The 27,800-nt window shown below is 38.6% G+C and overlaps 1 protein-coding gene across 1 annotated transcript in view; it reads left to right on the forward strand.

The window, feature by feature from the left end:
* Positions 1-27,800, forward strand: part of LOC139720297 (ornithine aminotransferase, mitochondrial-like) — a 127,295-nt gene that overhangs the window by 41,717 nt on the left and 57,778 nt on the right. The window contains exons 2-4 of the mRNA XM_071631662.1: positions 4,688-4,926; positions 24,212-24,436; positions 25,311-25,534. Coding sequence (XP_071487763.1) covers positions 4,746-4,926; positions 24,212-24,436; positions 25,311-25,534 — 630 coding nt within the window. The 5' untranslated portion in view covers positions 4,688-4,745. The remainder of the gene's footprint in view (positions 1-4,687; positions 4,927-24,211; positions 24,437-25,310; positions 25,535-27,800) is intronic.

Consider the following 27,800-nt stretch of genomic DNA (forward strand, 5'->3'; position numbering starts at 1 on the left):
CTGGACTTGTATTTGACTTTAAAAATCAACTTTCCCACAATTTCTCTGAGTTTTCTACCCTATTGGATGGACGAGCAGGTAGGCTTGAATGCTTGCGAGCTGCTGTGAGCTGGAGTCGTCCACTGTGTGACCTGTTCGAGAGTTCCTGCGAGCTAACTGCAGGTCGCAAGATTTTTTTGAACATGTCCAAAACCTTGCGAGCTCAAGCGAGCTGCTGCAAGCTGGTGAGATCTTTGGTCGCCTACTGTGTGACCTCACCGCAGGTCGCTCCAGCTCGCATCAGCTCACCACAGGCTCAGGTCGCACAGTGGGCATTTGGCTTTAGGATGACATTCTGTTTTTTCAGATCAATGTAACTTCTTACATTTTTGTTGCACTGGACATACAACAAGGAAAGTTGTAGAGAAAATGCCAAGCTTTGCTGTGATGACAAATCTATGATTATTTTTCTTTTAAATGACCAGTAGCTACTATATTATTGTAACGCGACTGGGCCATAGATCATTCGTGTTCACTCTTTTTTTTCTTTTTTCTTTTTTTTTTTGATATTTGTGTTCACTCTTGATCTCAATCCTTGCAGTCTGCACAGTTATGCATTTATGCCAGGGATCTCATGTCTTTGCATACATTGGCAGAAGAATCACTCATCGTCACTGTCAGATGTCACCACATTCATGAACTCTGAATTACTACAAGGAAATACACCAGTACAGACAAAATAATCAGATTGAAATGACACAAGTATTAGCACTTGCCTTTAATTCTGGAAAAGTTAATGGAGAGTTGTGGGCTACACAAACAATTCACAAGTCACTGCCATTCCCCACAGTCTTACAAAGCTGGCTGCCCTGAACTGAGACTCGCTCCCTACTCCTTTCCTGCCTCAGACATGGCTAAAAAGCAAGTACCTCTCTGTTCCATATTACATACAGATCTCTATACATAAACACGCGTGACTAACTGCACGCCCCATCCATATCGTCCACAAGGGACAAAGGTCAAGTGAAAATGGTCACATTCTGGAATACAGTCAACCTCGCCTAAGTCGAATCTATTGGGACCGGCGAAAACACTTCGACTTACGCGAAATTCGACTTCGCGGAAGTTGAATTTTTCTTCGACTTGTATTTCCAGACGAATTTTCATAATGCAGTGTCTTATTATGTTTTTAGTGGCCGTGAAATTACAGTAGACGGTGGTATTATGTTGTAATCAGTGTTTTTGTTTTGTTTACGTTTTAAAAAAGAATACTGGAGCTCAATTGGACTGTGATAATCGAAATGCGTTGCACGTAATTTCTGCAAAAGATCGCGAAACGAACGCGGGAGTTCGGGGCGCCGTTATTTGTTTGGGGATGTTTTTACTTCATTAGAATTTGAATTAGATACATATATATTTTTTTTTCAATGAACTTTTCCGCACAATGCGTCATGATCTGGTCGTGATTTGTTTTTTAAAATGTCTTTACTGTCTCGACATAATAGCGCTTGACCTTCGTCAGACGTGCGCGATGTTCGCAAAATCTTCGTGAAACCTCGAACAGACCCCAAAGCTTCTTCGGAGAATGTCTCGCGCATGTTTCGCGATGTTCTCCGATAAATTTTTACAATGCAGTGTCTTTTTATGTCTTCATTGGCAGTTGAAATACAGTAGACGGTAGCAATACGTATAGTATTTAGTGTTTTTGTTTTGTTTTGAGTTTTAAAAAATCGAGAAACTTAGTTATTGGACTGTAATAATCGAAATGCGTTTCATGTACGTCAAAGGGATCATTTGACATTTTATTTAAGCATCTTCCGCAGCTGAATGTTATTGCTATTTATTTTCGAACGTAAAAGCAAACATCCGGCATTTATTTTATCATCGTACGGAGTTGAATGCTATTGTTATTCATTTCCGAACGTCAAAGCAAACATCAAACGTTAATTTCCACTGCACCATCGAATGCATCATTTCGAAATTTAAAAGCAAACTTTCGACAGTTATTTTAGCATCGTCTGAAGCAGAATATTACTGTTATTCACTTCGAAACATAAAAGCAATCATCTGACATTTATTTCAGCATCTTCCGGAGCCGAATGTAATTGCTATTTACTTTCGAAAGTAAAAACAAGCATCCGACATCTATTCTATTTAATCATGGTACAAATACGGTGTTGAATATTATTGTTATTCATCTCCGGACGGAGAAGTGACCATTCTACATTTATTTTAGCATCTTCCGGAGCTGAATGTTATTGCTATATATTTTCGAACGTAAAAGCAAACATCCCGCATTTATTTTATCATCATACGGAGTTGAATACTATTGTTATTCATTTCCGAACGTCAAAGCAAACATCAAGCGTTAATTTTACCATCGAACGCATCTAAATGTTACTGTTCTTCATTTCAAAATTTGAAAGCAAACATCCGACAGTTATTTTAGCATCGTATGGAGCAGAATATTACTGCTATTCATTTCCGAACGTAAAAGCAATCATCTGACATTTATTTCAGCATTTTCCGGAGCCGAATGTTATTGCTATATTTACTTTCGAAATTAAAAACAAGCATCCGACATTTATTAAATCATGGTACAAACGGAGTTGAATATTATTGTTATTCATCTCCAAATGTCAAAGTGACCATTCGACATTTACTTTAGCGTCTTCCTGAGCTGAATGTTATTGTTATTTACTTTCGAACGTAAAAGCAAACATCCGGCATTAATTTCATCATTGTACGGACTTGAATATTATCATTATTCATTTCCGAACGTCAAAGCAAACATTCGACATTCATTTCAGCATCTTTCGGAGCCAATTGTTATCCTTATTCATTTCCAAACGCAAAATCAAATATCTGACATTGATTTCAGCACCGTACGGAGCTTAATCTTACCGTTATTCATTTCCTAAAGTATGAGCAAAGATCCGACATTCATTTTAGTATCATACAGAGTCGAATATTATCGTTATTCATTTCCAAAATTAAAAGCAAACATCTGACATTAAATTTAGCATCTTACGGAGCCGATTGTTACCGCTGTTCATTTCCAAAAGTAATGGCAAACATCCGACTTTTTTCGCGGGCCACCAAAATCTTCATTTCTGAAATTTTGGTGGCTCCGGGTCACCGTTAGTGTCAAGCCCTGTATATACACTGTATTAGCCTGTTTGAAAACACATTAGTTTTTTAAATAAAAAAAGTCCCAAAATACACTTTAGATAACTCCCAATGCACGCGGAAATTATGTTTGAAACTTAAGATAATGTGTGGGGGAACCTAGGGGGAAAAAAAGATGCTTGTGAGTTGTGGGGTAGCACTCACGGTCTGCACACACATACGCAACGGAGAAATGAAAGGGAAAGAAAGGTAAAAATTCTAAACTCAAGACAGTTATCAATCTCCTTGAAAAAAATTCTCCAATGATTAATGAGAAATTTGCGTGGTTGTATTTCCGTTGCGTGTTTTTCGTTTACGTAACTGGCTGTATTTTAGCAAAAGTATTCACGCGACATTTACACATAGGCCTACATCATGGGAACTTGGCATAAACTGTGCAAGAATGCGTGTTTTTGTTTTGTTTTGTTTTTTGCTTCATTTTCGGAACACATTCGGATAAAAACTTCCGAATGTTTGATTTTGCCATTCGCGTCCTTCGTAAATCGTTCGCATGCTCCGCAAAGTCTCACTGAGTTGCAGATGTTTGCGAGCGTGGCGAATAGGCACCTACTAGGGAATTTCAAAATTCTTCAACAGTTGCAATCAAATTCGTAAACAATTGCAGTCAAACTCGCACACTGTTTTTATTGTCGGAAGCGGTTTTTGTTGTCCCAAAGACGCTCGCAAACAGAGATTGGTGGCTTGTACCGGATTTTGAGGACCTTTTCTTCTTCCTTTTTCTCCCCAAACCCCGCTGCGCTGCCCGCACATGGCTCGCCTCTACACTGGTACATGTGATTTATGTTCTCAGCTGGACATCAAGGATACAAGGGATATTAGGGTTAACTTGTATTCGACCCTTGGGAGTATTTTATTACAAAAGTAGTGTTTTTTCCTTCGTTTATTTATCGAAGAATGAAAGAATGCTTCACTTCCATGTTTGAATGACGTACGGGAAAAAAAAAAACTTCGACTTGTGCGATGAAAATCACATGTATTTACATAAAAATTTGGACTAGAAATTATCTTCGACTTAGGCGAAATTCGACTTGTAAAACTTCGACTTGTGCAAGATTATTTTAAAGAAATAAGTAAAGAGAAAATCGGGACTTTTCTGGAGCTTCGACTTGGCCGACTTTTCGACTTATGCGAGGTCGACTTAGGGGAGGTTGACTGTATTAACTCTTTGAAACAATTTTAGGATCAAAATGAAACTTTTTTCTATGAATACATGAATAAACATGTTTTGGGGTTAAGCCATCAAACTTTCAAACATTTCATTTAAATTTCTTGCCAACCATATGAAACTGGAATCTCACATTGTGAAGATGTATATTTGAGAAATAGCGTGATATAGCAAAGGCATACCAGTCACCATAGTAAAATTTCTAATGTTATGACTACAATCTTGTGATTTTATGTTACCAGTATTTAGATCTTGAGCTGCATTCTAATTTTTCTGGTTTTAGTAGTCAGTGAGTAGGCACTGAAGGTACTGTAGCTGCAATGTACTATGTCTTTTGTTTTTATATTGATATAGGTGTCGTGGGTAACTTCCAGGTGATTACACAGAGCTCCATCCGTCTTTAGTATCAGTCATGCTGTTCAATGCTTGTGGGCGCTTCCTCCAGCGTGTTTTATCAACACAGCTGGTCCGCACCCATTCCAGTGTGCCCCAGCTTCAGGCATCTGTGACTTCTGACCAAGTGTTTGCCAGGGAGTCAAAATATGGTGCTCACAACTACCATCCTCTTCCTGTTGCATTGTCAAGGGCAAAAGGTATTTTGAAAAAGAAGTCCTGTCCATCCCTGTTTAAATGTAATGTTCGTATGCAGGAGTCACCTGAAAGTTAGGTGCATATGCCATGAAGTAACTAAGACTTTGTTTTTAAAACACAACTGGAAAAAGGATTATGATCTATTAAGAAGTTGTTGCAAAAATGTACATTGAAGTGAAAGGTGAAGGGAGAGGTATATTGTTTCCCAGTTACATGGGGCCAAAAGTTCACATACCTGCTACACTTGAAATGAAAACAATTTTCCTCAAATATTGTAAAAGTGGATATTCTCGCACAGGTAATTATTTGCGTTACGCGGGGTAAGATGAATTTCGCTTGTTTTTAATTCTGTGGAATGGGGGCATCTAATTGCTGTATAACATGTGGCACACAAAAAATATTAACATGCTTTTATATTTAAGCTAGCTTCTGATTGCGCAAAATGTGTGAAAATTTCCACTTTTACAGTATTCACAACTTTTCCCATCCTGTCAGCTTTTATTTTCATTTTACAGACTAGTTCTTTTTCTGCAATATGGTAGTTGTACGTAATCAATCGAAAACACTTAATGGTATATGTGTGGTATATGAAAACGAATATTTGCAAATAATCAGGTGGTCAAAAGTTTCCTCAGGGCTGCACACTAACCCATCTTTGTAATACGCTCACCTGAGCGGAAGGCTCAAGTGAGCTCTTGTGATCGCTCTTTGTTCGGTGTGCATTTTGTGTAAACTTTTTACTTTTTCATCTTCTTCTTGAGAACCCCCTAGCCGATTTTCACCAAACTTGGTAAGTAGCATCCGTAGGGGATAGGATTTCAATTTGTTCAAATGGGCACTATGCTGTGGGCCCCTGGGGGACCCAAAATCCCAAAACTTAAGGAATCTTAAAAAATCTTCTTAGAACTCTAGAACCAGAAGTGATAGAGCCAAGTTAATACTATGAGTTAGTACATTGATGACTGTAGTTTCAAGTTTGTTCATGGCGGAATCAGGTCTACCCACCCCCTTGGGACCCAGGGAGGGGTCCTGATGGGGCCTAAATTGTCATGATTTTTTTTTTCTTGAAAATATTTTGGTAGCATGCCAGAGAGTTAAGATCTCAATTTGTTCAACAGGGCACCATATGCTCCCCTTGGAGGGAATATTTACATATGTACATGTGTATTATGGCATATCATGTACACATTGAAAATGCAGTGTACAAACATACTGTACTCTACATACAAAAGGGTGTCGTTATTTTGAATTTTGTGTACAGATACTACTGGTACATGTATATTGTACAATGTACAATACAATGTATGTACTAGGAATCTCCTTGGCAGTCTATACCAGGTAGTGAAGGAGAGGCAGCTACACACGTAGCTTTCACAGGCCCATTTGTATACCAGGGGTATGTTTCTGCCGGTCTGCGGAGAATTGGTGTGACTGCAGAGACGCTATGAAATTTATGACTGGCCCTTTTAGCGAGTTTCTGGTTGGTCTGTTAAGAAAATCACAGTAAAACTCAATAAAAGTACAAATATTGCCTGTCATTATACGTTGTTGTTTTCTCTTGATATAAATCATTTCAGATTTGAAGTGATCATGCACTTACTAGAGTAGTTGGCCACCAAAATTAAATAAAATGATTAAAACACATCAGCATCTCAATCTCACGTTATGTGAGATGCATCATTTACATAAAAACTAGGACACTCCATGACCGGAGACTCTGCCTGCATCTGTAGAAATAATCTAGCCAATCACAGAGCAACTTACAGAGACTCAGAAAACTTCTTTGATTCAAATTATGTTATTGAGAATGAGTTTAATTGGTCATTGCACCTCCCAGGGGAACGAGCCTCTCGCAAAAGAATAAATATTCAGACATATAAACGTCATGCAGCATCGTGATCGTCAGAGTGATGAACACATGTTTTGCATGTATTGCGCACTGATTTTGATACATGTACAGTCCAACCTGTCTGTAACGACCACCGAAGGGAGACGAAAAAAGTGGCCGTTATAGACAGGTGGCCGCTATAGACAGGTTATCCAACTTTGTGTGCATTGCCTACATGTATCATCGTTGTATAATACTTACATGTACATACAATGTGTATACATATGCATGTATGTGTTTCATGCATTGAACATTCAACAATGCCGGTGCTTATAAAATTGTTGCACAGTAGCATGTGTATAATGTACATTTGTGAAGAAAGCTTAACACTAGCGCATTATTATGACTGAATGACTAATGAATGCAGCGGTGGCGATCAATGAACGTTGCCCAAGACTGACTGCCATGGCGTACAAAGCAAAAAAAACATGCTGAATTACTGGCTCAGCTACGGCTCCATTGGGTCTGTGGCCGCTATAGCCGCGGGAAACTAAATTTATGGCCGCTGGCCGTGTTACACAAGTGGCCACTATACACAGGGTCTTTAACACCTTAATGGGGCTAATCTCGCGGGGGGTGGGGGGGGGGGGGGGAGGGGATTTTTCAGTGGCCACTAAATACATGTGGCCGCTATAGACAGGTGGCCGATAGGGCAGGTTTGACTGTAGTTGTTTACCTGCTCATACCTGTGTGCTTGTGTTGTGTGCCTGCAAGTGAATAGCTCACGCATGCTGTGTGCACTGGCAGCCTGTGCTGTGTGTAACTTAAGTGTTATTCTGAGTTGTCAGAATGCATCTTCCATTATCTCCTTTTTCATTCATTTGCTACTGTTGAACATTCAATTGAATATAGCCTATATATTTAGTGATAGAATGCTTTATCAAGTTTGCGATTGCATGGAACATTCGGCCACTTGACTTCTAAATAATAATGATAACAATAATAATCATAATACAAATAATAATAGTACTTTTTTGCATTCACTTTCATGAATTTGTCATTCAATTTGGTAAAAGAGTCAGTCACTTTCATATATAGTTATTCTATTTTGCACTTCGGTCTACAGATTTTAGCATTTACAATAGATCATTCAAACTGGAATGCTGTCGAGAGCATTCAAATTCACCACTGACATAGTAAGCGTCTTTTCCAGCATTCAAAATCGCACATCTGTAGGCATTCAGATTTGCATTGATGTTTACATTTGCTTTTGATACTCAATTTTCTTTTCCTAAAATATTTGAACAAGATTTTGGTAATGCAGAGTATACAATGCTGCAGCATCTTCTATATCATTACATCCTGCATTCAAAGAATCTATTGTTAGGATACTAAGATTATTCCAGCCATAGCGTATGACTTACAAATCACCCAACATACTAGTAGCACTTAGCAAAGCAAAATTTATAGCTAAATTGTTTTGTAAAGACATCACCATCCATTTCTCTAGATATGTGACAAATGTGTTACCTCCTTGACTATTAATACACAATGATGCAACTCAGTGATAAAAGGCAGTGTTACAACTCCACATGTGATTCATCATACTCTACACAATGCACCTACTTATACACTTTAGAAAGTCAACAGTCTTCACCTTGCTAGTCTATGTGGGCTCATCTAGTCCACCCAACATTCAGACTGCAGATACATCACTCAATTTCATCATCTAGACTTCTGTCTTCAACACTTTTTGTTCACTGACATTAGCTAGAGGTCATCCTCATCATCAGAAACCCCCGGCGGTGCAGTATTGCTGCAAGACTAGCCACTGCATTTACACATCCTGGTACTACATCCATCCTCTTTGCACCCACATGATACCATGTTCAGCAAGGAGTCAGGTGCAATGGGGATGTCAGACTCAACAGGCACAAGATTTCTATCATGCCATCGCCATCCCCATTCAGTTGGAGAGAGACTGTTACCCATCCATTCTTGGACAGTGAGGTATGTGCGATGTGAATGTTGCTTTGATGCAGCAGTTGTCGGAGGCAAACTCGCAAGGTTGAACGATGAGCTCAGGGAGCTGCGTCCTATCGCCCGTTTGTAAGCAATGTGCCGGAATTCATCTAGGGATTTCACCTTTTTGGCACCATACAGCTTCAGGATGAAGGCTTCCCCTGCTGTGTTTACCTCATCATGGGTGCTTTCCTTGTTGGTGAATGTATCCAGCATATCGTGTGCTCGCTTCTTGTGTACCATGTGGAAAGCTTTACGTTTGCCCTGCTGATAGATGGCAGATACCGTGTCGCAGCCTGTAACAGCATGCAGGAACATGATGTGGTCTTTGGTGTCTCCTAACGCATCCTGAATTTCGCGAATGCTGAAGACACTTACAGGATTGGTTGAGCATAATATGTACATATCTGTGGTTGAACTTGCCTGAGCTACTAACAGGACAAGAAGGTCTGTATCTGTTCTACCACAACAACTGGCAGTGCTTCTGAATTTGCTAGATCTAGCGCTGTTGTAACAATCAACGTGTCTGCATCTGCTTCTGCTTGTTTGACTTGCATGCCAGCCATCACCATTTTCTCATGAAGACTTTGGATTAGTCTTTTCTTGTTACTGTTTCCTAGGAATGCCGCTTGTGATGTAGTGGTTGGCATATCATCTGTAAAGATGATGTCACTAGATGTACACTTTTGCGCTCTCCTCCTCTGTTCAGCTGCCTTTGTTGAAACTTTGATTCCATAACCATCAAAGACTACAGTGGAGTGTGGTCCATAGTGTTTGGTAATGTAGTCAATGTAGGACTGACATACCTCTGAATAGATGGACTGCTGAGACCACACAACTGATTGCAGAAGATGACCACCATCCAAGACATAGATGCAATTCTCGGGTAGTTTGGATGCTTGAGTGAATGATTTCAGCAGAACACCCAAAGAACTCTTCACTGACTTTCGCATCAGTCCATCTTGGAAAAGTGAAGGAGGCTGAGGAGCAAGTTCGTATGCCAGGAAAGAGCTCATTTCAGAGCTGCTGTGTAGGACACATGTGATTCTATTGAATAGCAAACTTAGATTGACATCTACATTTTGTCCCCTGACTGTTACCATTTTCTCCTTTTCGCCGATTGTCCTTACTTTGTCAGTTCGATGAAGTTTCATGTTTGTGAAACTTTTACCCGACACTGCCGATGCTGCTCTTAGACCAATCTCAACAGCTTGCTCACAGTTTGCGGTAGAATCTGCCACAATTCCAGTTGATATCGAAACCAAATGGTCAGGTTCATAGCCTGCGAATGGTGGATGAACTCGCAGCCATCCTACAAACGCTTGGCGGTCCTTCATATCTTTAGACTGTGCACTCTGTCGCATGTCTTTATGTTGTTCTGATGTACCAGTGTGAACTCCAGTGAACTGCTCCAGTGCATCACAGATAGGAGCACAGCGAGGTAGCGCATGGACCCATTTGGTTAATGTACTATCACTGATGCCCCGACCATGTGTCATACCTCCAGATCCCTTGAAGGATCGCATCAGGAATTGTTCAATTGTCTGGTCAGAAAAGTTTCCACCCCAGCATGAATCCTGACGACGGATAGTGAAGTATCCCTGCTCTGCAAAAAGACTGCACTCCTCTTTCCCCATTGTTTTCTCCAAGCCTTCCATCTGTTGCATATACAACCTTGCAGATTTGGCATAAGGAAGATGTCCTGCAGCATGAAAGTATGGAATAATTTCCCTCACACAACTGAGATGAAGCTTCCAGTCTCCTGTTCTTTCTGCACGAATGAAGTGCTGCAGAAGAGCCACTTGACGAATGTACTGTACCCACAACTTTCCTGTTCTGCTCTGACTTTCAGCATGGCGTAGGAGATCTGAAATCACCTGTCATAACTGCTTCACACATTCATCCTCATCAACATCATTTGCAGTTTGGTTGTGGTTGAGAAGGTCCCTGTAGAGATTCTCTAGGGACCTGTGTCCACACTATCCAAGACACCAGGTTTCTCCATCAAGACAGTGATAAGGGCAGCTGAGCTCAGAATATGAGCACGCAAGGCAGGAGATAAAGCATGACCTGTTAACATGTTCATCACAGATCCGTTGGCATATGTCGTCTGCCACAGTTCCTCCAATCCACTACCTGACATCATGTGACCAATGCTCCCCAGATATGACATTAACAGATGAAACCCACCAAGACGTACTAACTATTCTGTCAAGATCTTGTGAAGAAGAAGCCTCTATCTCTGCAGCTTTGATGTATAAGGGCTGATCGAATGTGACTGTACACATGCGTAGCCCATACCTCTGACACAGCTGCTGTGCGAAACAAAGCGCAGTATAGATGGTGCTGGGATCTGAGGGCTGCATGTTGATGAATGGCAAAGTTTCTATGCGGGTCTGCTCATATCGCCCATCTTGCAGAGCTGTTTTCATGTATCCACTCCACAGAGGACAGGGTGCCAGTTCCAAAACTTGGCCGACAACCCAGAGACAGTCTAATGCAGCTGCTGAGCAGAGGGACTGGATAGGATGGTCAAGATTCTCAAGGGGAGCAACGGTGACAGATTGCAGCCCAGGGCAAGATGGCTTCCTGTATGTCTTTACAGGAATAGATCCAAAGTTTGGTGTGAATTCCGATGATGGTAATTTCACTTTCCGTTTGACTTGTGAAGTTTCCTTTGTCCCAGATGGTGTTACGCAAGCAATGCCTCCCAAACTGTGAAACGTGTTGTGGCCCGATACAGCTAGTGGCTACATTAAAATCTGCATTGTCAAACACAAACTGCGTAAAACCATCTAGGGGATACGATGGTTCACTGGATATGAGAACATGTTCAAACCTCTGGACCTCACGATAATCATCCAAACAGCTCAGGCTGCTTAAAATGTCTATCAGCTCACGGGAAGCATACTTGCGATGGATGTACACAGCTATCCCGAGGAGGAGAGGTGATATGAAGGATCGTGGAAGGCATGCTGAGATTAATGCATGTGCTATTGATGTGGATTTCCGTTTTGAGACAGTGTGACTCTTACCATTCCCATCCAACACTGTGTAAGAAGCGTTTCAAAGAACTAGGGATTAATGTCTCCCCGTTGTTGGTTCCTTCTAGTGTTGTGTACTCATCACAATCATACACTTCCAACCTAATGTCATTCCGAATGATGGAGGCAGCCACATCTATGATACGATCATTTTTTGTCTTTCCATCAAACAGCTTATCGGTGTCCCATTTCTCATGGAGAATCTTGTCAGCTGAATCACGAAAACTAACTATGATTTCCTGTCCTCATGTGCTGGTCACAACTATGTCATCACCATAATGTTGCTCAAGTTTCTTCCTGAGATGTTTCAAGGTATAACCTTCATTTCCATCCAAATGCTTGGCCATTTGAATTGAAAGCTCCCGTAGCGAATACTGACACTCGTTGCTATCTTCAAGAAACTCGCAAAGTTTATCGAATGCTCTTTGTCGCAAGTTCTTTTTTGAACTTTCTTCTTTCTCTTTCGTTCGAAAAAACGAAACAGCGCATTAACGATGATACTTGGCTCCAGCTGCAATCAGGTCACAGTCTTCCTGTATGTGTTCTGATACATGAGTTCCCCAATCATCATTTCTTTCTCATGCTTTATTCAATACACTTTTTTTAAACTCCAAAGTTTCTACATTACTTACTGCCTGTCTTCTAGAAAGAGGGACCTTGCTATCCTGAAAAACAGACTCTGAACAGAATATGCAATGAGTTTTAAAGTCAAATTTGTCAGAAGTTCTTGACCGCAGCACAGGTACTTCATCATCTTCATCAGACGTAGACTTTCTTTTGACAGATGGTATCGAACTTTTTCGTGTGTATTGTTTGCGACAAAGTTCATGGATTCTCAGTGGCGTTGCCTTTTCAAATACGTCATGAAAACCATCTCCCGCTCCTAACTGGAAGACACAAGTGTCCTTCGACCCTTATCCCCAACAATACGAGTCTCAGATGACCTCTCTTTGCAGATTGCACAAGCTTCATCCATTATCTGCAATAACAATAAAAAACAAAATAAAGCAGAGTAAAGATTCAATCTAGGAATGGTTTAAGTACTTTAGTTCAGTAAGAATGATAAATTTGGAATCTAAGCTAACTTTTTTGTACAGTTTAATGTAAAAAAAAATACAGAAATAAACAAAAGATGCAACAATCTTTATTTCTTGAACCATTCTTATTGGAATACAGATTTCAAAAATAACATTTTGAAAATCACGTGTTGCTATCCTGGATTTGACAGAATTGTGGTACATGTCATATATATCTAATGACAACGAGACATGAAACTCGTCACTGAAGACGAGTTGGTGATACGCTGGGTTGATATTAGATACCGGTCATCCGTGATCGACAACGAAAAGAATGTCAATATGAAACGTTATCTGAAAAGAGTTAAACAATAATCAAAAACAAAAGTGTTATGCAAACATCGATCCCTCAAATGCGTGCATGCGAAACCGTTACTCTAACCACTCGGCCACGGAACATCCACGGAAAAGGCAAGACAAAAAACAATGTATAGATATAACAGGTTGAAAACGTCAATGCCCACTCAACAAACGTGGCCACGTGAACATGTATTGTATTGCTAGACGGCAATGAGGCCTTGTAACAACTAATGGCGCTATGCCATTTCTGGCAACTGGGGAAAAATACGTCCCGTAGACATAACACGTAAAATCGGCTATTTTTGATACCTTGCCTTTAATCACAATTTTCAGAGTGATGACGTCATCAAATCATAAAACACTGACATGGACTTGCAAGACAATTGTTCAAAGTACAACACCTCCGTCGTCATCATTACATATTCTATGATCGGTTTGACAAAGCCAGCCTGCAAAATTTTGCAGCAGTCGAAGCAATGTGGTCTCCAACACAAAACAAAGGGATATTGTGTGTGTGTGTGTATGTACAGGTGCGTTTATATACGAACGTGGTTTCTACATGGACGAATGTGTAATACACCATTGAAGAAAAAAAAGTAAAAGATACAAGTATTTTGTTTCGTGCTCTTATGAGGTTCGAACCCGTACGTGTGCAACCTCACGTCTCTGGTGACGTCGCCTTTAACCACTCGGCCATGTACGTCTTGACAAGAAAATATGAGGAACGTAAGCTTATGATTAAGTGAAAGATGATTCAGGAATCGTTTGGTCCACATTCCATTCTCATTTTCAGTTTTTAGCTGCAAAATTATCAACCTGATGAGGAGATTTGACAAAATAAAATGCATGATTACTGCAGTTTATTGTCTCAGTTACCACATACTTAAGTTTCAGAGGAAATGGAGCAAAATCAGCTGAGATAAAGGTGCTTAAACGTTGTCAAGTCAGTGCATGGTTTTAAAAGAAATCACCTCCAATAGACATAACACGTCAACTTGTCTGATTTTGAGTCTTTACCTTTAATCACAATTTGAAGTATGATGGTAAGTCTTCTCGAACTAAGAGTGTGGAACGTAAGCTTCTACGTGAAAGATGAATCATGACGATCACCCGTGACCGACACATCTTCAAAGGGATCAGTTATTAGAAGTGGAAGCCCTCGTGCCAAGCATATTGTCTCAGCAATTCCAAAGCAGTGATACCCTTACATTTAGGTATACCATAATTTCCCTCTGAAATCAATGGTATTATTCATGTACAATTGCTTGCCTTGTCCATAAACTTTGCTTTACAAACTTTCAGTGAAACGTGTCATAACATAATTCTGTAACTCCATTAGCAGTGATTGACTACATAAATAAAGATATATCAAATTGAACGCTTAGCGCGTATACTATGGGGGATTTTAGCCTGATGCTCTGTTCTTCATTGCTCAGATACCAAAAACACTCATCACCTACGGCTACGTATAGAGAAACAGCCATGACGAAAATAAGTTTTTCCTTTTCTTTGGCAGATAGACACACAACCCCTTTAAACACACTATAATTGACATGGAGGGACATGAAAAAGTTCATTACTACTACTGAACAGTGATGCCTTCTACTCATGTGGCACAAGATACCTCTTTTGCAACATAAAACCTGTCTACAATTCCGTTATTGGGTCTAACAATAACAACCTGGAATTTCAAAGAGATGAGCGGGATGCCATACACCTGGCCTAGAGTTAATTCATTCAGTTGCCATTCCTGCTCCAGTTGAGGTATATAAATTATTTTCCGACCTGTCTTGTGCAGTGTAACAGGAACAAACGTAATGAAAAGGAAAGAGAAAACGAAAGGTGGCAAGCGGGGCACTGTATACCAAGGGCAATTTACAACATTACGTATGATAAATGAAGCAAATACAATCTCCAGCCTCCGACAAAAAAAAAGGGGGAACTTGAGTGACTGTGTGTCGTGGGGTAGTATACTTGATAAGATAATACGATAAATGACATCGGAATAAAGCAGAAATGCCAAAAGAAAAACAAAGAAAGAGAGAGAAAAAAAATAATAGCGTCCTGCGGGTCTCGAACATCTCGTCCTAAGGTAGTGCATAATGACCATGCAGCGGGCTAAGCCACTATAAAGCCACACGGCTGTCCCGAAGATTGGATGTGAAATTCATAACTTTATATCATTTACAACATAAAAAGTTCATTACTACTACTAAACAGTGATGCCTTCCACTCATGTGGCACAAGATACCTCTATAGCAACATAAAACCTGTCTACAACTCCGTTATTGGGTCAAACAATAACAACCTCGAATTTCAAAGAGATGAGCGAGACGCCATACACCTGGACTAGAGTTAATCAATTCAGCTCCCATTCCTGCCAGTTATCTAAACGTACATGTTCCTACCTATTCTGTTACAATATAACAAGAACCAATGAAGTGAAAAGGAAAGAGCAAACGAAAGGTGGCAAGCGGGACACTGTAACAAGGGGCAATTTACAACATTAGGTGTAACAAGATTAATGAAGCAAACCCAATCTCCAAACTCCAATACAAAACAATTAAGGGAAATAGAGCAGCCGTGTTCACGGCTTATGTATACTTGATAAAATAATACGATAAATGACATCGGAGTAAAGTTGAACTGCCAAAAAAAAAGAAAAAGAAAGAAAGGGAAAAGTCCTGCGGGAGTCGAACTTCTCGCCTTACGGTATGGCGTTACGAACACCCAGCGCGCTAAGCGATTACGCCACACTGCTGTCATGAAGATCCTATGTGAAACTTAAATGTATAATAATGCTATCGTGAGTGTGCTGACTGAGATGGCGCTATTCAACTTCCCACAAGTGGCCGCGTGGATTCGACCAATATACAGTTGCAAAGAACTATCGGCAATCGTTCCGTACAGGTTGCATTCTCATTTTCAGTTTTTAACTACAAAATTGTCAAGCTGATGAGGAGATTTCAAAGAATAAAATGCATGATTACTGCAGCTTATTGTCTCAGCTACAACATACTAAAGTTTCAGAGGAAATGAAGCAAAATCAGCTGAGATAAAGGTGCTTAAACGTTGTCAAGTCAATGCATGGTTTAAAAAAAAATCACCTCCCATAGACATAACACGTAAACTTGTCCGATTTTGCGTCTTTACCTTTAATCACAATTTACGGTTTGATGACGTCATCAAATTTCAAAACCATGACATGGACTTAAAAGGCAAATGTTCAAAGTACAGCATATCTGAATTTGGGATAATATTGAGCTTAAACAACAGAGATACGAGCAAATGAATGTCAGAAACAGTACCTCAAAAAAATTAATTCCACTTTTTTTATTTCAGATGATATGATGACGTCATAATGGATTTCGGGAAATATTCATACTTGAAACGTTATTTCCAATTCATATGCTTTTGTAATATGCAATAAAAACATAGGGTCAACGGACGTTTTAAAGAGCTATGGCGAAATAAACAAAGACATGTTTTTCGCTATATTTTGACATAGACGCGGACACGAAATTTCAACTTTGACACCAGCGCATTCCTTTGTTATAGGTCAAAATTGATCGGAAATCAGTGGATATTGTTACTTAATGTATCAGGAATCCAAATCTGTCAAAAAAATTGCATTTTCATTTTGCTTACGCGCACTGCGCGCGAAAATGCGCGGACGGACCCTTACGCGCGGAACGCTTAAAATTGTCTGAAACTTCGAGATTTCCCATTGGAAAGTTGTTTTGAGCCTTTTAAAAGTTTGATGCGCACGTACGCGCGCGTAATGATGTCCTAGGTAATTAGCATTAAAAAGTAAGATAGTGCATGACCTGAACTTTATGTCCACCGAAAATGATACAGAAATGACCTTTCGTTATGAAGTTATGATCGATCATGTAACATGGTCCGAAAATCACAAAATGGCGCCTAGATGACGTCATAGATATGTTACTGTCATGAAAACCTTATTGTGGCTAGATTTTGTCATGAGACATGTTGACTGAAAATGTCATGTTATTCTGTAATGTCATTCTTGAGATATTGACGACACAAAATTGTCCAGAAAGAAAGAAGAATTAAAAAAAATAAAGAGAGATTTTGACAATCACAATAGGTGATACGCTGATAGCGTATCACCTAATTACAGTGTATAACAGAAGCTTTGGAACTCAAACATGAATTTGTTTGATATTGAATAGGAATGATTAATATGCTTATTCAGATTGTGCACCATGTGGCACTTACCGAACCTACCCATCACACTTTCAAGAACACTGTGACTGCTCAGACGTCTTCTTGCAGAGTGATTGTTTGCCTGTAAGGATCAAGTGATAATTAGATCATTAGTAATACATAGATATAATTCCTTGAGGAATACAGCCTGCTCAAGCATCAGCAGGGGTCTTGAAACGAAACAAGGTCAATTTAGCTTGATATGATATTTAACTATATGTCATACTACAGGTTTTCTCGGTTAAAGCGACTGCATTGATGATGGAGCCAATTTATTCAAAACTTAAAAAAAAAAGACACACATAAATCCTAAGCTCACATAATGCAATGATTCATTTAAAAATTTCATGCACTTATTTGGAACTTGGTTGCCTTTCACGAATATGAATGACTAACGTGGTTCCACTGCTGGCTTGAAATGAATTTAAATGCTCATTGCTGAAATGCATGCTCCTATCTGGAATTTGAGTGACGCTGATGAACATTTGAATGCTCGGATAGTGAATTTGAATGACCAGATTGGGAATTTGAAAGCTGATTCAGTGCTGCAAGCGTAAAATGCGCGAAACTGAATGCACGGAATATGAATATGAATGACAAAAGTGAAAAATTGACCAGGGAAACCTATTATATACTGTTGAGTTCACAGCTGTAATTTAACGTTTGACTGAACAATTATTGTTTCTTTCTAAAAGCATCAGGAATAAGCTTTTAGAAAACAAAGAATGATAAAACACTTTTTTGTTTGTAAAAACTCCTAAACGGAAGGTTAAGACCTGAAACTTCCCGAGTATTCTTTAAATATCAAAAGACATCTGCAGAAGAAATGTCAGAGATCTAGAGTGCTTGCAAATGAGAGCCTTTCAGAAGACAAAAAGTTGAGAAAACTATACATACATTTTAAATCATACTTGTGTGCTATTTATCATTGAAGGCACTGTTAAATGTTTTCGAATCTATAACTTTTGAGATGCATGGTCCCACATGCTTTCAGTTTCTCTGACATGGTGTAGAAACAAAGCCCAGACTAATTTGCACTTCAAAGTATAATTCATTGCTTTAAAATAGTAAAAATCTATGAATAATATTCGGGCACAAAATAATTGTTATGTTCATCACAAACACGCAAGAACAAGGCAAAGGAGAACTATGAAAGGTAAGAGTGATACTACTTGAATGAATGTAACTAATCAGGCATCGTTTCAAAATGTTCAATTACTAACCATGATTAGTAAACAATCAAATCATATACAGGGGCCCTACATGGATGAAGTTGTATGAAGTACAACGAAGGTAAGACTGCTCAGGCTTGCTGAGCTTTCTTTGGGTTCCATCAAACTGCAGCTCGTCACATACATGATCCTTGATGAGAGTGCCTGAGGGTGTGAAGATGAAGATATAAAATAGTACTCAGTGTTTAGCAAAATGTCTCTAAACATGTGTCATACATCATGATAGTGTCAAATTGCAATCAGTGACAAGACAAGATAAAACTGTTAATCTTTAAATCTCGAGATAATGATCGCGATTTGATTTCCCTTAAACAAGGGGAAAAGAGATGACATCCTACTACACATTCTACTTTGCTTTACAGTACAACCGAATCCAACTCCAACTTTCATCTCTTCAATGCTAATTTTTGCAATCATAAGATTCAGTGAGAAGTTAGTAATTCTTTACACAAAGAAGGTCAAACTTTGTATTTGATATCCCCAGTCTCATGGCCACACACCCAACCTCATCAACATTCACACACTTATGTACCTGTAACTCTCAGTGAGAGGTTAGCTTTATGCCTAAGTTTACATTGGTTTCCCGTAATGCAATAATGTATGGCAGTAGGCAGTAAATGAGTTGGGCCTACTGTATGGTTTGGTTCTATCATATTCATAGGTTCTAGACTCTATCCAGAAACTGTGTTCTATGAGAGCTAGTCTCTAATTTCTACATCATGCAGCTTTTAAAATTAAGACTTTATTAAACTACATTTACTCAATAGATGTAGACTAGACTGACTTCAAACTTAAGCCTAGGCACTAGATTACATGATGTAGGACTAGTAGTAGTACTTAGTAGTGGTAGGACTAACCCAAGAGCGATCCCACGACCCCGGAGCACTCCCATGACTACGAGAGTGCCCTGATGGCATTGTATGCTAGCCATGGAAGGGCTACCAATATGCTAGCAGTGCTATTAAAGTTGGTCAATGTCTACTTGCTTTAAAGACAGACAAGTGAAATCTTTATAGAAAATTAACAATTGGTGAAGCATTGTAGGATCAAGTACTAGACCTATGCAGAAATGTACGGGTATCGTAAGTTATAACTTTGGTAGGTCTAGCAGTTAGACACCCTACTTGTCTTCTTGATACATCATTTTGTTTTTATCACTCATCCTTTATTGGATGTAAACTGTCTACGAGTGTATTGCAGTCCAGCGTAGCCCAACTAGTACAAAGTCGGGCAGCAGCCGCAGTTAACTACAGTAGTACCAGTAGACTACTGTATGCTAGTAGAACAAGTTCACATCTGCAGAAGATCAAGGCATAGGCCTAGTCTTACTACGGGAAAATATTTATTGATGGAGAAATATTCTCCTGAATATTTTCTTTTTATGCCTCCGCCTGGTGCCGGAGGCATTATGTTTTCGGGTTGTCCGTCCGTCCTTCCGTCCGTCCGTAATGAATTTTGTGGACAGGGTAGCTATCAAAACCTTTTGAGGTATCCTAATGAAACTTGGCATGTATGTGTATTAGGGGGTGAAGTTGTGCCTATCAAATTGTGGGTGCACATGCTCAAGGTCAAAGGTCAAAAGGTCAAGGTCAAATACATAAAATTTCACTATTTCCATCATATCTATGCAATGCCTGAAGATATTATCTTGAAACTTAGTGTATACATGTATTACCCGATAAAGATTCTCTGGTGAAAGTTTGGGTCATGAGGTCAAAGGTCAAGTAAAATTATTAAAACTTCACCTTTTTTCTCTGTACCTTGGAAATTGTTCAAGGTATCTTCATGGAACATGGTATATATATATGTACTGACTGGCAATGATTATCTAGACAATTTAGGGTTCATGGGGTCAAAGGTCAGGGGTCAAAGGTCAAGGGCAACACTTCAAAATTTTACTATATCCTTCATGTTTATGCAATGCCAGCAGGATTATTATATTTTTTTTTACACTAGGTGTATGTATAACCTAATAGAGATTCTCTGGAAAGTTTTTTTTTCTTTTGTTTTTGCCTCAAAGGTCAAAAGGTCAAAGATCAAGTGAAAGTGCTGAAATAAGTTTTTCCTCCCTATCTCGGAAGTGGCTCAAGTTATCTTGAAATGTACTACATATTTATGCATGTTATGCCTGACAGTGATTATCTTATGAATTTTAGGGTCAAAGGCCAGATGAAAATGGTAACAATTTACTATTCAATACAGAAATTGCACTTTTTCTCCATACCTTGAAAATTACTCAATACATAAACGTATGAATGGGTCAAAGTCAAGTTAAAGTCCGTAAATCCCAAACGGTACATGCTCTCCTATTCATCCAATTAAACCTAGGTCAAGGAAGGTGAACATTCAACACATTTGTGCAAACTTGTCATTTTAACATTTTGCCAATTTTGTGAAAATGTAATCACACATTGTCCACATGTACTATTTAGACCTATTAGGAGAATCATGCATTAAGGCGGAGGCATAACAGTCGCCATAGCGACATTTCTAGTTCAATCTTTGTCGATTACTATGGGCGTATCTATACAAAAGTGATCTATTTCTAAATTTGCTACTAGGTCTAACATTAGGCAAGCTACTCTGCTGTTGTTGGTGGAAAGATAATGTCTAGCACACACAGAACACTGTATGTGGGACAGTGAAATGAACTGTCACACTCACACACTTGGGCTTATCATTTTGTGTCAATGCACTGAATTGCATACTAAATGTACCTGGTACCTTAAATTTCATGCTTGATTATTACTTCAGTGAAATTTACAGGTTTAAGTGCTAATGCTACTTACCACAATGTGCAAATGATATTGCACTTCTTTCCATGCCAAGTTAGCTGTGTATGCTGCAGCAGCACTGAGCTGCCTGGGCTAGGCTGGGCCTGATGTGGCTACGTACCTAGGCTATGTGCTAGATGTCGCCCTCTTATGTGGACATCCAAAACTGTCTCAGTTTTTTTAAAGGCGCTTTGAAACCCATTTGCAGTGCAAGGTTATGTGGTTATAATTGTACTTTTTTTTTGTACTGTTTGTTAAAAATCTCATATTTTTTATTTTTACTTTCTTTATTGAAAATACTTGTAATCAAAATGTCATTGAATATCCGGAGTCAAAAGGTACTTCGGTTGCATTCCTCATGCCTTAATTTGGTATACCGGTACTAATTTTGTTGGGTCATTATTTTACTTGTGGTCATTTTGTATGGTTACCACGGTAACATGATACCCATATTTCCAGTAAAAATAGCTTTGAAATTTAATATTTCTCAACCATTTTCTGGTGATACAGTGACAGGTCAGCATCATGCCATGCATAGGCCTATTAATCTTGACCATCCTTTCACCCAAACTAATGAACATTTAGGATGTACACAGACATACTCCGAAAATGCTGCCTCGAAAAAAATGCGGTATGACCTTTAAACTTTCACAACTTTTGAAGTACCACGGGTACTCAACAATTGCTCCCCTGCTTTTCATATGATATTGAATACATCTGAAGACTTTTTTAAAGAAAATAAAATAAGATGTTTTCTTGTTCAACTTTGATTAATATGGAAATAAAGATAGTTGTAAATTCAATTTTCTGTGAAAAAAATATTTAAAAACAGAGTTTTTGGTAAAAATTGATAAGGAAAATCTCAAAATTTAGTCATATTCGGCATCAACATTTAGGAAAAATAATTCTCATTAATATGACATACTTCAAAAGATAATTGGACATTACAATCAAATTTTAAGTTAAAAAATAAAAATTTAATCAAAATGGCGGCCATTTTGGACGCCATCTTGTATTTTGAAGAAAGCTCAACTCGGATTTACGGGGAGTTTCAGTATGTTATTCTACACGATTTTCTGGACCTACCATGAAAAATTTAGCTTGTTCCCCAAAAAATCCAAACTTTGGCATATTTTGAGCTAATTGACTACTGACACCTGCTCTCTTAAACAATATTGCCATTGATCCAACTAAACCTACATGATACTTCAAGGAAAATGAACAATCACCACATTTGTGACAAATATTTCATTTTGATTTTGTGCCAATTATGTGAAACTAGCATCACACATTGTCAAGACGTACTATAGACTTAATGGGAGAATCATGCATCATGGCGGAGACATACCAGTTGCCATAGCAACATTTCTAGTTTTCTTTTTATGTCACTTTAGCCATTCCCTTTACATTTCGAAGTTGGGTTGTTCCTTCAAGCGTGCTTTGTATTTTTGTACCGTCAATTTGTCCATTTTGCTGCAGTATTTTGAGGGAAAATTTGTTCCCAGTCCCGTTCACTGTGCTGTGATATCAGTCATTTTCCCCAATCATTTTTATAACGCATTTGTCTTGCAACTGCAGCCACAGGAGTGTTGGTACTTTGTGTTTGTTGTTCATTTGCTGTGGTGTTTATGATTTTTGTCGTGTTTCTGACCACATCAAATGATTGATGACAATTTGCTGGTGTAAGAGACAATGGGCTGAGCAAACAATTCCTTCTTTCAATTCTTCTTTCCCCTCTCATACACAGCTCACTCTGATCTTTCCCCACCCTGCGATCCCTGGCCTGAAACAGACAATTTTGTGTATCATAAATGTTTACTTAGCCATGCAAAAGGATTAATACATCTCTGTGTGACTAAAATTGAATCAAATGTCCAAAGAAAAATACTAAGTAATCTCATATGCCTAGGCAGAGACAACTAGCACTAAATCCGTGCCTATTTTGCATGCTGGAACCATATGTTGGAGTTTTTGAGAGCTTCTTGACAGGACAATCATGACAATCTCAAAGCTGAAGCTTCTTACCATCTCACACTCAGCAAAACTGCATGTTAAAGGGAAGGGAAACCACAAGCTAGCAAGTCTTTTTTTTTTTCTTTTTTTTTTTTGGCTTCTAAATATTAGTTCCTGACCAATAAAGATGAAGAAACTAGGTACTTGCTGGTCCAACAGGGACACGTCAGACCTGTAGAAGAGATGGGTTACTGTAAAAGTGGATATTTTTGCGTGACTAATTGTTCGCTCTCAGCCGCATAAGATGAGTTTCACATGTTTTTAATTCCATGGAATCAAGACTTCAACCGCTGAAACATATGGCAAGCAAAAATACTTGTGTGCTTTTATTTTCACGCTAGTTTGTGGTTGCGCAAAATGTGCAAAAATTTCCACTTTTACAGTAGTGTGCAGCTCTGATTAGTGCCTGTCAGTTCAAGATGTTTTCATACATGTTGTTAAATTCATGGTCGAACAGTGATTTGCAGAATCCATGAAAATTAAACTCTTTACAAGAATAATGACTTATACGATAGTTGCTTTCATTTGTTTTTGTTTTGAGGCTTTGGTAGGACTTATTCAAACAAAATGATTAAATCAAAGCACTCTTCTTTATCTTTAGAGTCAAACATTCTTTGTCCATCGTAAAATTACATGACAACAGCAAACTGTATATTTACTTTAGACTTTATCGATGACATTGCATTTTACTGATATATTTTTGTCATCCCTGAAATTTATTACAAATTAACTACCAAATACATTCTGTATTTTTTATACCCACCTAAGGCGTCTATGTCTGGGATGTGGAGGGTAAACGCTACTATGACTTCCTCAGTGCCTACAGTGCATGCAACCAAGGACATAACCATCCCAGCATCGTCAAAGCAATGCAGGAGCAAGCAGAAATCTTGACCCTGACATCTAGAGCTTTCTACAATGATGTTCTAGGAGAATATGAAGAATTCATTACGACCATGTTCGGTTATGACAAAGTGCTTCCCATGAACACAGGTTTGTGTTACTCAGGATAGGAGATCTTTTACCTTTATAGGAAATTGTTCTGGCTTTCTTTCTTCATCAATTTGAAAGGCAACTTCTTTAGAAGTTGCCATATGTGTGAATAAAATGGCAAGTTTATCAAATATGGTAACATTTGCTTTCAAATGTTTCTCTGTGTTATAATATTTCATAATCTGTTGTCGTTGGCCATCTTGCAGTCTGTCTTTTTCAAAGAGTTTTGTCATTTGCCAATGAGAAGTATTCATTACATTTACCAATGAGGTAGTTTGCATGCTTTATTCAATAAGATTGTTCATGGATGATGAAAGAGTATTTTACTAATTAGTTGAAGGTTTTAAAGTTTTTTGTTTTGACAGTCTTTCGATTTGCTGAAGGAGAATAACCAAAATAATCCATTGACAAAACTTGATTACCTTGATCAGTAACTTTGTTATTGCACTGGAGAGATAGTGACTACTTTAGGCGGGCATTCTTTCCTGGAACAGCACAAGAAAGAGCATACACATTGCATTCTTGTGAATGTAAGTTATATGCAAATGCTTTCCCATCAAGGTTATAGCTACAGTACAACCAACAGACAAGAGCACAGAATGAAATGCACTGTAGATGCAAGGGGAATATTTCATCATTGCTTGTGAATGTGACAGACCCAGGGGATAACGCAGTAATAAGGCTCCATTTAGAATGTGATATATCCTTTGGTCTGCTGTTAGGTGTTATTCGTATTTGTAACTTTAAAATGGTGAAAGGCTTTTTTTTTTTTGGTTTTTTGCAAGCAGTTGACTGTTATTTCTCCTTACTTGGCTAGTTCTGTCCATGCACTGGGCTGAATTCAGTGCTTTTAATCAATTATTTTTCTTTTCAGGTGTTGAAGGGGGTGAAACTGCATGCAAGTTGGCTCGCAAGTGGGGCTACAATGTGAAGGGAGTGCCCAAGAACCAGGCTAGGATTGTCTTTGCTGAGGGCAACTTCTGGGGACGTACCTTGGCAGCTGTGTCCAGCTCCACCGACCCAGACTGCTATGAGGGCTTTGGACCCTACATGCCTGGCTTTGATATTATTCCCTTTAATGACCTGGGTGCCCTTGAAGTAAGACTTGCTTATGAAGTGCAAAGATATATTTGCATATTCTTGGAAACAATTAATTGTTCGGTCACAGAATGATAATGGGGTCATGGTTGTGTTTGAAATCTATATAATTTTCATTTAATAATCTACATGTAATGACATAAAGCTTTTATAATTGCTTACCTTGCTCTGGGTCTGAAAGTATTATTTCCTCAATCTAATATTGTGGTTGTTTGCTTTGTTGCTGCCATGTGTTTTGTAGAATGCTGGCAACAACTGTCAGCTACCTTGCCATATTTCATTATACAGACAAGACAATCTTGGAGAGAGGAGAGCAGAAAGTGAAAAAAGATGCCCTTAAATATGCTATGAGACACAGCTTTCTGGTTGATATTATGGGTATTTTAAACTTCAGCTCCCGCCCTAATATGAATTTCTGTGTTCTCACTATTCCTGTAAATCACTGGCTGTTGGCAAGCCATTGTGTAATATTAGCACTACACATTTGTAATATTACCAAGCAGTCCCTCATTTAAGGATGCAAATAACAGTGTCAAGGACAAGGTAAGCATTGCAAGAGTGCATACTATTTTATTTTTTAGCTACATGTGTATGAATGTGTTTTTAACTGTGTGTTGCCTCTAATCACCATAAATTTCTCCATACAGTATGTGACCTGTTACAATCAGTTCATTCAGAAATTTAACAAAAGAGTGAAAATACTGTTTTGTATCAATTGAAAAGTTTGATTTAAAGCTTAAACATGACATATCATACAATATGTTTCAATGAATATGTCCTCAGGAAATAAATCAGAAAATGATGATACCAAACTGATATGATAGATAATGGAGAAGTATGCATTCAAAACGAAAGTGTTCTCAAGAAGGTACTAGGTGTTTCAAAAAACATTTCCCACTTTTGATTCTTAATAATTCAAAATTTATATATCAGATAACATTGTCATTGATATGAGTAATAGCTGAATAGTGTACAATTTGGTTGAAGGTGGTTTGAATATGAAAGCATAAATCAGTTTCATGTAATCCATGATTAATTTCACAGTTAGGTTCCAGATTTTGCTCTATTTTCAACTCTCTGTACAAAATTTCATTTTGCACAGGGGTCAATGGGTGTGTATGGGAGTGTGTGGTTAACACCCTGACAATGGTCCTGAACAATGGCCAGAGTTTGAATGCTTCATTATTTATTCATGAGAAATTCCACTATCACAACTAGTCTTTATTCAGCCTCTGGCAGTATCTGTGTAACAAACGCCTGCCGATACTGTCGTTGAGTCGTGACAGTGCTCTCCCTACTTATGAAAAAAGAAATTACAATGATTACCTTCTGTTCTATCGTAAACATGGTGACAGGAAGCAAAGAAAATCAATTAGAGTATACACTTGTGTATATGGAGCCTTAAATTAATCTACTGTGAAACAAATCGCCCCAATGATAAATGCTGCTGAACTCTTTACCAAAAATGATCTCTTTTTATCGAAAAAGCGAAAAATTTGTCAGACTATTTAATTAGTAGACAGTTGTATTAAAATTAGGAACTTTAGATAATTTATGCTTATTCATCTCCCAAATTTAGTGATATGTGAAGCAAAATTTCAAAATGATTGCCAGCTGGAATGAAATGAGGTGTTTGCAAGCACATGGAAACATGTGCTTACCTTTTCCATACGTGCATACATTTTACCCTTTACCATGCATGAATTCACACTAGCAGTGCCCAGGGCAATCCACATGAATTATTGATTAAGCATTCATGTGCCTGGGAGCGCGAGACTGACGCCTAGTCAACAGGTGGTTCAGGCATGTCCATTGTTAAGGGCCATTGTCAGCACACACTCGCATACACATCATTGGTTCCTGTGCAAAGTTCAATTTTTGTACAGAGGGTTAAAATTTGACCAAAATCTGAAACCTTACTTCAAAATCAATCTTAGATTTAATGAAACTTTTATGCTTTCACATTCAAATTACCTCCAACAAAATTGTACACCTTTCAGATATTACTCATATCAATGACAGTTTTGTCGGATGAATAGTTATTGAACTATTAATGATCAAAAGTGGGAAATGTTTTTTGAAACACTTAGTATGAGCAAAGTCCAGAGCAGTGAGGTTTAGCCAACTTGAGAGCACACAAGTGGACAGTGTGCCATCTCTAATACCCTCGTCACACCAAGCTAGTTCTCACTAGGTTATCCCAAGGAGGTGGAAGAGAGATGGAGAGTGCTCTTTGTGAAGCTACCATAGGATGGGATTAAAGGCA

The sequence above is a fragment of the Diadema antillarum genome, unplaced genomic scaffold (assembly GCF_040938485.1).
Source record: "Diadema antillarum isolate AM-2024a unplaced genomic scaffold, OU_Dant_1.0 scf00000010, whole genome shotgun sequence".
Lineage (NCBI taxonomy): Eukaryota > Metazoa > Echinodermata > Echinoidea > Diadematoida > Diadematidae > Diadema > Diadema antillarum.